At 38.3% G+C, this 13,516-nt stretch overlaps 1 protein-coding gene across 1 annotated transcript in view; it reads left to right on the forward strand.

The window, feature by feature from the left end:
- Positions 1–376: 376 nt before the first annotated feature.
- The window catches only part of LOC128643544 (non-lysosomal glucosylceramidase), a gene marked incomplete at its 3' end in the record, with an annotated part of 137,199 nt that continues 124,059 nt past the window's right edge, over positions 377–13,516 (forward strand). The window contains 1 exon segment of the mRNA XM_053696386.1: positions 377–761. Coding sequence (XP_053552361.1) covers positions 541–761 — 221 coding nt within the window.

The following is a 13,516-nucleotide window of genomic DNA, read 5'->3' on the forward strand; positions in this document are numbered from 1 at the left end:
TAGTGTGAGGAGCGTAGTGTAGCTGTGCGGGGAGTGTAGTGTTGGAGTGTGAGGAGTGTAGTGTAGCTGTGTTTGGGAGTGTGAGGAGTGTAGTGTATTAGTGTGAGGAGCGTAGTGTAGCTGTGCGGGGAGTGTAGTGTTGGAGTGTGAGGAGTGTAGTGTAGCTGTGTTTGGGAGTGTGAGGAGTGTAGTGTATTAGTGTGAGGAGCGTAGTGTATTAGTGTGAGGAGCGTAGTGTATTAGTGTGAGGAGCGTAGTGTAGCTGTGCGGGGAGTGTAGTGTATTAGTGTGAGGAGCGTAGTGTAGCTGTGCGGGGAGTGTAGTGTATTAGTGTGAGGAGCGTAGTGTAGCTGTGCGGGGAGTGTAGTGTATTAGTGTGAGGAGCGTAGTGTAGCTGTGCGGGGTGTGTAGTGTTGGAGTGTGAGGAGTGTACTGCAGTTTGCTGATTTCAGTGATAAAGAGACGGTTCCTCTCTCATGCAGTCACATACTCGTGTGTTGCAGGGCAGACTTTGCCCGGGGGTGTGACAATAGGACATAGATGGGTGAGTCACTTCTCTCTGGGATGAGTGAAGCAAACGTCAGGATGGACAGTGCAGCTAAGTTAATGCAGAAGTATCAGGGGGGTGCAGATGGGCGCTGTGTACCTCAGCACGGATGGCGGATCTGCCTGGCACATGAGTTTGATGAGAAGAGGAAACCCTTCCAGCTGGGTAACGTCTCCCCCTCACTGATACTGAGTCACCTGCCCATGGGAATCCGGTGAGAGCTCTCTATAGTGTCCCACATGCTATAGTGCCCCACTGCTCTCTCTATACTGTCCCACATGCTATACTGCCCCTCTGCTCTCTCTATACTGTCCCACATGCTATAGTGCCCCACTGCTCTCTCTATACTGTCCCACATGCTATACTGCCCCTCTGCTCTCTCTATACTGTCCCACATGCTATAGTGCCCCACTGCTCTCTCTATACTGTCCCACATGCTATACTGCCCCTCTGCTCTCTCTATACTGTCCCACATGCTATAGTGCCCCACTGCTCTCTCTATACTGTCCCACATGCTATACTGCCCCTCTGCTCTCTCTATACTGTCCCACATGCTATAGTGCCCCACTGCTCTCTCTATACTGTCCCACATGCTATACTGCCCCTCTGCTCTCTCTATACTGTCCCACATGCTATACTGCCCCTCTGCTCTCTCTATACTGTCCCACATGCTATACTGTCCCACTGCTCTCTCTATACTGTCCCACATGCTATACTGTCCCACTGCTCTCTCTATACTGTCCCACATGCTATACTGTCCCACTGCTCTCTCTTTACTGTCCCACATGCTATACTGTCCCACTGCTCTCTCTTTACTGTCCCACATGCTATACTGTCCCACTGCTCTCTCTTTACTGTCCCACATGCTATACTGTCCCACTGCTCTCTCTATACTGTCCCACATGCTATACTGTCCCACTGCTCTCTCTTTACTGTCCCACATGCTATACTGTCCCACTGCTCTCTCTTTACTGTCCCACATGCTATACTGTACCACTGCTCTCTCTATACTGTCCCACTGCTCTCTCTATACTGTCCCACATGCTATACTGTCCCACTGCTCTCTCTATACTGTCCCACATGCTATACTGCCCCTCTGCTCTCTCTATACTGTCCCACATGCTATAGTGCCCCACTGCTCTCTCTATACTCTCCCACATGCTATAGTGCCCCTCTGCTCTCTCTATACTGTCCCACATGCTATAGTGCCCCACTGCTCTCTCTATACTGTCCCACATGCTATACTGCCCCTCTGCTCTCTCTATACTGTCCCACATGCTATAGTGCCCCACTGCTCTCTCTATACTGTCCCACATGCTATAGTGCCCCTCTGCTCTCTCTATACTGTCCCACATGCTATAGTGCCCCACTGCTCTCTCTATACTGTCCCACATGCTATACTGCCCCTCTGCTCTCTCTATACTGTCCCACATGCTATACTGTCCCACTGCTCTCTCTATACTGTCCCACTGCTCTCTCTTTACTGTCCCACATGCTATACTGCTCTCTCTCTATATATATATATACTGTCAGTATATTTATGAAAATCTTAGCAGTGCTATCCAAATAATATATATAAGTTTATGGCAGGGTTATAAACACAATACAAAGAAATAGAAACCCTTATCAACCATGCACCTACTAGACCATACAATTAATATAAATATCTGAATTCTTTTATTTAGTTAATATCCATAAACATATTGAACTATATTTGCAGTAAAAGGAAACTAAATAAAAGTTTATATGCGTTAAAACCAACTCTTAAGATATGCTATCCTTCTTACAAAACCCAGAAAAATATACCTTCACAATTCAGCCTTTTATTTATTTAACACAATGGGACTAAAAACCTTTAACATCCAAGCAATACAATTCTAAACAGTGTTTATAAAACAATAGGATAATATATATTCTGCTATTTAACCGCAATTTATCCCAATACAAAATTAACTGACAATATCAGAACTTGCATAGATAAGTTACTTGGTCAATCAGACGCAGATTTAAACAATATATATATATAGGCTGTGAAATGCTAACTTGAAAAAAAAAAAAAACCACACTGCTTCTTTAAATCTATTAAATACAAATTAACTATGCATATAACTTATCTTACAAAACCTTGAATACGTTACCAAAGTAAAAAGCAGTCGATATCCAATATTTCTTGGTAGGAATTATTTTACCTCAGATCACCAATAAGTGTATATCGCAATCAATGAGAAGAAGGTAGATCAACTTGTTTAGAATGAGTGTATTTTGGACGCCCAGCAATGTATCATTCAAGTCAGCAAAATCTGTCCCTTTCTCTCCATTGCATTCACTTTTTATTTGGTTTTCCCATCATTGGTAAATTGTGGGTGGCCCTGCGGGAGCTGACCTTCCCATTGGTTATCTGGGAAGTCTAAATCGGATTGGCCCTTGGAAATTTCATTTTTAACAACCAGAGAGAACCTTCTGGCTGTAGTTCTCGCAACATACCACCAGGTGGCAGCAGACGTACAAACAAACAAATACAACAAGACCATCTCTAACATTTTTAAGCAAGTTAAAAAAAAAATTTCTTTCATAAAATGGTTATTTAATCAGATCACACTCTCTGCATTAATCATATATAACCCCAATTACAGATGGTTAATATTAGGTTATTTTTTCTGATTATTCTGATACCAAATATGTTATATTATTAACATTTTATTTTATTTAGGTAATTTAATACTGCTAATTATTAGTTTAAAATGCATTACAATGTTATCGGTATCCTGGCATTTATATGTGAATAATAGCTTATCTTTAATTCAGTATTGTACTGTATTCCAAGTGAATCCTGTCTATGTAGATCTGAAATAAAAATAAATGTTAATAATCACTTCTCTTCAGGTCCATAAACATCTATTCATGTTCTTAAACACACAGAGGCTAAGATATTCATGCTTTCAAAACATACACATATATATATACATATATATATATATATATATATATATATATATATATATATACATCTCATATCCATTAAAATATATACAGTTGTTTTGAAATCATAATGTAAGTCATGGGCCTTCACTGTATTATCCTAACATTCTAGCTTTTCAGTAACTTCAGTTGCCAGACTTTTTGTCTCATACTCACCACATGGGGTCAATCCACGAGTAGTTGTAAAAGTCTTAATGCAGCATATTTCCTGTTTAGCTAGTAGTGCAGATGTGTATTTGATGTTTAAGGATGATTAACACCTATGTGTATAAAAGCTGTTTTTCTATGATTTTGATCAGTTCCAAGATGGGTATTTCAGACATTTCGTCTCCATATATTTTGTGTGGTGTTACCTATCTGACAATCTATCCTCTTAATTTGCCTTTTATGACTCATCCTGTTCTCTTTCAAAATTACTTCCCCCAACATTCCTCTAAGTGACTGTATTAAATTTGGCAGGCCAAATGTTCCATTGTCTCCCCCTGTGTGTTCAGCATAATTTTACACAATGAATGTGGGAGATCTCTTAGGAACAAACCTTTGTCTACAGACCATGTTCATATCCACAGATCTATTAAATAAAGACAAATATACCTCTATATATTTAATAATATTTCAAATACCTTGACATAAATCCCCATTTCCAATTCAAAAATATGTAGGACACATGTATTTGAATTGGATCAAAGTTAGTGGTATTTGGTGAGGATGTTGACCGTACACATCATGGACAGTCTTCTATGTAGATAGTCTGTCAATTTTGAACCTTCATGTTTATCAGTTAGGCATCTTTAAACTATAGTATGTCTTTAGTTCATTTGGGGATATGACACTTCATTCTCCCTCTATGACTTGTAGTTGGGATCTGGGATGACACGCTCGCAATTGATTGATATGGACCCATTTATCTATGAAACTTTCATTTTTGGGGATCCGTATTTTATAGGCCACTGGAGATATTTTGTCAGTAATGACGAAAGGACCTTTCCATGAGGGAAGAAATTTCTTCTCCCTAACCTGATCTCTTCCAAAGTTATAAAGATAAACTTTATCATTTATTTCATATTCCTTTTTGGATGTTTTGAGATCATAATAGGTTTTAGTGGCAGTTGCGGCTCTTTCTAAATTCCTTTGAGCAAATGCAAAGGCATATTGCAGGTGCTTTCTTAGGTTTTCCACATATTGATGTGTATTGGCAGCATTTATCAAGTTTTGGTCTGATGTACGGTACAGCAGATGCTGAGGTAGAACCATTCTTCTACCAGTCATCAGTTCAAAAGGTGACATCTTGGTAGCACTACTTGGAGTTGCTCTTAATGCCATTAAGACTAGAGGTAGTTTTACATCCCAGTCTTTACCTGTTTCACTCACAAACTTTTTGAGGATTTTAACAATAGACTGGTTGTAACGCTCTACACCACCACTTGAGGCAGCTCTATAAGCAATATGGAGCTTTCTTTTAACCCCTAGTATTTTCCACATTTTTGTCATTACTTCGCTAGTGAAGTGGGTCCCCCGATCTGATTCGATTCTTTGGGGCAAACCAAATCTGGAAAATACATGGTTGATGAGCAATGCTGCACATGTTTCAGCACTATTGTTAGGTGCACTAATGCACTCTACCCATTTAGTGAACAGGCATGTTACGGTTAACATGTATTTGTTACCTCTTGATGATCTTGTTACCGGGCCAATAAAATCAATTTGTATATCTGACCATGGCATTACCATCCCCCTTTTCTGCAATGGCGCTCTATGCGTTGGTGCAGTGGGTTGGAACTGTGGACAGATTAAACACCCTTGACAGTAGGTTTGAACATCTTTCAACATGTGTGGCCAAAAAGCATAATCACGTAATATTTCATACGTGAGTTTGGCACCACGATGACCAGATGTGGGAGCATCATGGGCATGTTGAAGCATTAGACCTCTGAACTTGGTGGGTACTACCCACTGCTGGATGCCAGTTTTGGAGGTTCTAATTAACAAACCATCCTGTAATTTGAATTGTGATTTAGATTTTATTAAGATTCTCAGATCTTCTTTGCCAATACAATCATCTTTTGAGATGGGGTTGCTTTCAGGATCTTCTATGTGTTTATAGAAGATGCCTACAATGGGGTCTTCTTTTTGACTAGTGATCAGGTCCTCACTAGGAGAATCCTGACTCCATTGTACCAAATTAGGCTCACTCTGTTGTTTTGCCTGGTTTCTGGTAATGGCTTCTACCTGAATTGCACCCATTAAATGGTCAATATTAAGGATTTCTCCAGTTATGGCTCCTTGTTTGGCTAATGAATCCGCAAGGTCATTGCCTTCCTTATCCGGACCTAGAATTCTGGAATGACCCTTGGTCTTTTTCCAGAGTATGGTTAAATCATTGGATACTACCAGATTATCAATCTCGCAGAACAATTTGCCATGCTTGACTGGTTTGTTATTGCTTTTCTGCATGCCATTTCTTTTCCAAGTTGGCAGGTATTCAACAAAACTGTCACGCACATAATTTGAGTCAGTTATGATCACAAATTCATGAATACCATGTTCAATAGCCATTCCAATGGTTTTGAAAACAGCAGTTAGTTCAGCAACTTGACTGGATCTTGGTCCAATGTTGAAACCTATAGATATATTTGGGAATCCATTTGCCCCCGTTATACCAATGCCAGCGACTAATCTGCGCTCATTATCAATAGTGGCATGGTAAGAACAACCATCAACATATACCCAAGGTAATGTTTGACCATGGTCCTCATTGTACATTTTATATGGGGAAAGCAATTGTTCTTCCAGAAAATCATCTTCTGATAATTTTTCCCCAGGATCTCTAGCAGTACAGTCGTGGAGCTCAGCAAGCCCTTGTGCGACTGGATTCTTTTTATTCTGCTTGTAGCGAATTTCTAAGGGCCAGCCTTGTAAGGAAAGAGTCCACGCTGTTATGCGGCTATTAGACAAATTCCCATCTCTTATTCTCTCACTTTGCAAATATAGCAAAGGCTGGTGGGCCGTTTCTACAATAATTTTCTCGCCCTGTATATAGCTGCGGAAATTTTGTAGAGCCCATACAGTAGATAAGAGGGCTTTTTCGCAATCGTTAAACTTTATTTCTACTGGGGATAGATTTTTGCTCGCATAAGCAATGGCTTTGTTCAAATTATCATGCTTTTGGTATAACACAGCACTCATGCTTACATCTGTGTACCCTGTTTCTAAGTAGAAAGGTTTACCACCTTCAGGGTACGCTAAGCAAGGTGCTTGAGTGAGTTTTCTCTTCAGCTCTCTGATGGCTGTCTCTTGAGACTCACTCCAGTGCCATTTCACATCCTTCTTTAGAAGAAGTAGTAGTGGTTTAGCTAATTCCGCATAATTATCAATGAATTTGCGAGAATAATTTGTCATACCCAGGAATGATCTCAATTCCTTTAAGTTAGTTGGGTTTTTAGAATTCACTATAGCTTCCACCTTTTTCTTCTGGGGATTTAATCCATCAGAGGTAACTTCATGTCCCAAGAAGTTTACACGAGTGCGGCACCATTGAGCTTTTTGCAGGGATAATTTGACACCTGCCCTTTTAAGTTGGCTGAGGACGTGTTTAAGTTCTGTGACGTGTTTTTCAAAGTCTGTGCTTTTGATTAAAACATCATCAACATAAGATAAGGTCCCCCTTTCCAGTGCGTCAGGCATAGCCTTATGCATGAATACAGCAAATTCATGTCCAGAATTTATGTATCCAAATGGAAGTCTCTGGAATGCATATTGGACCTTTTGGAAAGAGAATGCCAGCTTATACTGGTCCTCCTCATGTACCTTTATGGTCCAATATCCCTGTGCACAATCAATGGCAGTGAATATTTTGGATCCCTGCATTTGTGCTAGGCACTGGTCAATGTATGGTACAGGCCAGCCAGACATGTATACTCGTTTGTTTAGCTGTCTTAAGTCAGCGCACAAACGCCATTGTCCATTGGGCTTAAGGACACCTAGAATAGGATTATTATAAGAGCTGTGCACCTGTCTGATAATACCTCTTTCTTCCAAATTCCTTATGATCTCTGCAAGAGAATCATATGAGGCTAAGGGAAGTCTGTATTGTTTGACAAATACAGGTGGCGCATTAGGATCTGTTTGTATCCTTGCAATGTGCAAGTCTGTAGTACCACAGTCATAAGAATCCTTAGCGAAAATATCCTTGTATTCCATTAGGAGTTCTCGCAGCTGTTGGCGTTCATCATCGCTGGAACAGCCATTAGCTAAGGATATTTGCTCTTCGACTATTTGCTGAAATCCTGGAAAGATTTCAGGCTGTCCTATTTCATAGGCTTCTTCCAACCTAGAGGTGAGATCCCCTTGATTATAGTTTACATTGCTCCCATGACTCTGGGTATTGGGGTAATCTTGCTGTTTGATTGGCTGATCAAACACTAGAGAGGCTTCTTCAATTTTACAGATGCCTTCCTCTGAGCTGAAGGGATAAATAGACTGAATATTAAATAGACCCTCTGGCATAGATGCAAAGGATTGTTCTATTAATTGTTCTTCAGTTAGGTATCCTTCAGGTATTAGCCCAATTACATTATTCTGGAATCCAAAAGTGTAATAACTTGATTCCAGTGCATATCCTATGGTAGTTCCCTTGGATAATGTTATATCCTGTGGGGTCATGTTATGCACAATAATATTTATTGGAACAGTTCCAATATTCACCATAGGAGTGTAGGTTACTGAGACACCCAGATTTTGTATTCTATGGGAGAGGCAAATCAGTGTTTCAGAAGTTTTTAATTTCTGACCTCTCTTTACCTGTAAGGGTAAAAGAAATTTATCAGCCCCAGCAGGAATTATAACATCGCTAGATACCTGCATATTCACAGCATATGGCAATTGCTGGTTTGATTTCAGGGCTGCATTTTCATCCTGAAATACTTCAGGGTCCCCCTTTAACCTGCTCCAGAGGCAAGAATTAATCAAATCTATTTGTATGGCATATCTATGTAAGATATCATTGCCAATGTATATTTGATTATGGGGAGTATTTAAAACTAAAAACAGGTGCTTCACTGACTTATTACCAATAGAGATAGATAATAAGCACTTAGCTGTGATGTTATAGCTTTCAGACCTGTCATCCAGGCCGTTGACACAGTGGTCTTGGGGAGAAAGATATTTAATCACTTTAGGTTCAGCTATTTGCTCTAATAAACCTTTGCTTATATAGCTAGCTTCCTGTTTTAAGTTTATTTTAGCATACTTGGTTTTACCAAGGTCATGTACTTGTATAGGGATAAATAGATCCTCTTTAATTCTCTCAATCCCTGTGAGGTATTGAGCATGGTCTCCCCCTTTAGGGATTTTATGATCCCCCTTGTGGAGTGCTATGGTTAATACATCGCCATCTAGGGAAATATTCGCTATCTTTCCAGGCGATATTTTAAAAGTATTACCATCAGAGCCACTAAAAGGAGTTTGATCATCTATTTGTAGAATAGTGATTTCAGGTACAGAGTTATTCCTGAAATGAATCTCCACAGCATCTGGTTTCTCTTCCACCACGTGACAGCTATGTCGGGTGCGAGATATACCAGATTTTTCATAATTGATAGGCCGTTTAACTTGTGCCCAAATTACATTATTTATGCAATCAATTATGGTGCTTAATCGTTTCAGGAGATCACTACCAATAATTAAACGATCAGTTGGCAGATCCACTATAATGACAGGGTGTCTTATGACCCTGTTCCCCAATTTAAATTTTAACCAGGCAGTACCGTAAACTTTTAGGGAGTCACCCCCAACACCTGTTAGAGAACCGTCAAATTCTTTTATTTTAGGTTTGTGGGGTGTTAGCTCATTTAGCTGTGTGTAGTACCTGTGGGATAAGATAGTTGCCTGTGACCCAGTGTCAATTAATCCCCTGATAGGGTTGGAGACTGAATCTTGCAGCTCAACTAGTACATAATATCTTCCTGCAGTTTCTATCATTTCACACATAAAATTTGCATTCTTGTACATCTGTGGGCTTCGCCACGTTTTACCTGAATTCGCTGTGTCATTCGATGCAGAGGAACCTTCATACCTACCTGTTTCCTCTATGACAGGGTTGGTTGGATTCTTTTGTACTGCATCTGTGGAGATAAGGTTAGGAGAGAGCTGCAAGGGAAGTGATTTGTTAACTTTTCCCGGATGAGGTTGCTTGTCATCACGGCCAAATCGTCCGTTTCTGGTCTGTGGGGAGATAATATGATTAGTATCATTGATATTTATTATTACAGTTTGTATATCTCTACCCTCCCCTTCAGGTGATACTGCAGTATTTATGACTGTGCCTGTGGTCCACTGCTGACCACTGGCTGTACCCCTAAAAAAAGTATTGTTCGGTTACTGAGCCGTAGATTTTTGACTCATATTAGCGATTTGTTCGCTCAACCGATTTAATTGGGTAAACAGCATATCTACCTGATTGTACAAGTTACCTCTACCCCTGGGCCTATCTCTTGGTGCCCCATTGTACTGATTCCTGGACCATTGGGTTCCCTCAGAATCAGGGCCACTATTTCTATTCTGGCGTGGTTGCCCCTGGGGTTCAGCTTGTTCAGTATTAATATTTTGGGGAGCATTATATACCTGGGGTGTCTGGTTACCCTGAGAATATCTTCGCCGTTTATTGTATCTACCCTTGCGCGGATACCAATTATTTGGTGAGTATTCTCTTTGTGAGTAATTATTCACCTGATTATGTCCCCCACTTTGGTTATAGTCTCCCTGCGCCTCAACCTGTGTAGGGGGAGGGGCAGAATTAAACCTCTGTGGAGATGGCCTGTTTTGACTGGCCACATCTGCATAAGTCCTCTTGTTAGACTCCAAATTGAGGGGGCTAGGTGACACCCTAGTTTCTGCCACAATTTTGGGTTTTGACTCCTTTTTAACCCCCTGCTCACTGGACTGCTGAATAGAGTATAACTTCGTACTCTCTTTGATCAGCCATTCCAATGAGCAGTCCTCATCAAAATCTCTAGCTAAGTTGATTTTGATGGGTGTAGGCAATGCTTCAAAAAATAAATTTACAAATTCTGAGCCATCAAATCTGGGATTATCTTCAGCCATACTGTACGCATTTTTCAATACAGAAAGGAATTCGACTGGACTCTGATTCGCACGACACTTTAAACCATATACCGCTATTTTCGCGGCAGTTTTAGTGCGATATTGCCCGAATTCTTTTCTGCATTGTTGTTTTACCCCATTCCAGGAATGAATATTCATATCCTTTAGTGAAGCAAAGAATTTGTGATGCTTACTGTCAAATACCCAAGGCAGAAATTCAATTTTCAATTTCTCACTTGTAACATTCATTATAGCTAACGCATTTTCAAAAGCCTGTAAATGATCAATTACAGACGTTGTTCCCTTATTGGAGAATATAGGTACTGCGCGTTGTACGAAGGTGATTATTTTATGGGAATCATAGACTTTATCAGACTTATTTTGGGATTCTCTGTTAGAGTTTCCCTCCCCCGCATCAGCTGCGCTACAGCTGTCCTCTGGATTTACATCCTGAGGGGATTGTCTATTTGGGAAATCTACTTCTGACCCGTTAGGGGTCATTTGTCTGTTGTTCTATATATTTTCGTACCTCGTCCCTGACGCGTTCGCTAAAGGAGTTAGCATTATCCGTATTATTCTCATTGCTAATATAGGGGTTTTCATTATGGCGATATGACCTTTTTAAATCGCTTAATTCTCTCTGGCTTTGCGCAAGCTGTGTATTTAAATCTTGTATCTGCGCGATTAAGTCCATATTGTGCTTATCTAAGGTGGCTAGGTTTTGGGCAAATTCATCCATTTTATTTTTGGCTATTTTTAAACCCTCTTCGCGTCTGCGCGAGGAACGAATACTATTTTCTAGCTCCTGTATTTGCAATCGTTTGTCTGTGACACAAAACGACATTTCGTCAATTATGCATATTAAAAGGGGCCAGGATTTTAGTATTAGTTCGTCTCGCTTTTTGGGAGCTTCGCATTGATTAATCATTAATAATTCCTGGAAGAATTCATTCTCTTCATTCCACATATTATTATTAACGGTAATATTTTTAGCCCTAGTTTCAAGCATATCCATAAAATCATTTAATTCACCCGCAATATTAAACTTCCCTTTAAGGTAACTTAAGATATCTTTCTTAAGGACCTGACCTTTAGTAATAGGTATGGTTATGGGACCAATTTCATTGCTATGTATAGAATTAAATGAGTCACTTCTGGCTACAGACATTATTGTATTGGTTTAGTATTTATTTAACTAAAACGCTAATACAATTTTTGCCAATAAAAAGAGAGAAGAAAAAAAATTTATATTTCAAAAAAAAAAAAAAATATTATTAATTTTGAAATATGAAAAATTAATATTTCGAAATATGAAAAATTTATATTTTTGATTAACTTTGAAAATATGAAAAATTAATATTTTTGATTAATTTTTAAATATGAAAAATTAATATTTTTATTTATCTTTCAAAAATTAATCTTTAATAATATTTCAAGATATTAATATCAATCTCGAAATATGAAAATTAATATTTCAACTTTTCAAAAAAAAAATTATATCTTCAAAATATAAATATCGAAATATGAATTTTTTTTTTTTTTTTTTTCTCTTTTATAATAATTTCTATTTACTTACAAATATATTATATCAATTATGATGGATATTATTAAATCTCATGCAATGCCTCCAATTATTATGTCAGTATATTTATGAAAATCTTAGCAGTGCTATCCAAATAATATATATAAGTTTATGGCAGGGTTATAAACACAATACAAAGAAATAGAAACCCTTATCAACCATGCACCTACTAGACCATACAATTAATATAAATATCTGAATTCTTTTATTTAGTTAATATCCATAAACATATTGAACTATATTTGCAGTAAAAGGAAACTAAATAAAAGTTTATATGCGTTAAAACTAACTCTTAAGATATGCTATCCTTCTTACAAAACCCAGAAAAATATACCTTCACAATTCAGCCTTTTATTTATTTAACACAATGGGACTAAAAACCTTTAACATCCAAGCAATACAATTCTAAACAGTGTTTATAAAACAATAGGATAATATATATATATTCTGCTATTTAACCGCAATTTATCCCAATACAAAATTAACTGACAATATCAGAACTTGCATAGATGAGTTACTTGGTCAATCAGACGCAGATTTAAACAATATATATATATATAGGCTGTGAAATGCTAACTTGAAAAAAAAAAAAAAACCACACTGCTTCTTTAAATCTATTAAATACAAATTAACTATGCATATAACTTATCTTACAAAACCTTGAATACGTTACCAAAGTAAAAAGCAGTCGTTATCCAATATTTCTTGGTAGGAATTATTTTACCTCAGATCACCAATAAGTGTATATCGCAATCAATGAGAAGAAGGTAGATCAGCTTGTTTAGAATTAGTGTATTTTGGACGCCCAGCAATGTATCATTCAAGTCAGCAAAATCTGTCCCTTTCTCTCCATTGCATTCACTTTTTATTTGGTTTTCCCATCATTGGTAAATTGTGGGTGGCCCTGCGGGAGCTGACCTTCCCATTGGTTATCTGGGAAGTCTAAATCGGATTGGCCCTTGGAAATTTCATTTTTAACAACCAGAGAGAACCTTCTGGCTGTAGTTCTCGCAACATACCACCAGGTGGCAGCAGACGTACAAACAAACAAATACAACAAGACCATCTCTAACATTTTTAAGCAAGTTAAAAAAAAAATTTCTTTCATAAAATGGTTATTTAATCAGATCACACTCTCTGCATTAATCATATATAACCCCAATTACAGATGGTTAATATTAGGTTATTTTTTCTGATTATTCTGATACCAAATATGTTATATTATTAACATTTTATTTTATTTAGGTAATTTAATACTGCTAATTATTAGTTTAAAATGCATTACAATGTTATCGGTATCCTGGCAT

The sequence above is a fragment of the Bombina bombina genome, unplaced genomic scaffold, assembly GCF_027579735.1.
Source record: "Bombina bombina isolate aBomBom1 unplaced genomic scaffold, aBomBom1.pri scaffold_846, whole genome shotgun sequence".
Classification (NCBI taxonomy): domain Eukaryota; kingdom Metazoa; phylum Chordata; class Amphibia; order Anura; family Bombinatoridae; genus Bombina; species Bombina bombina.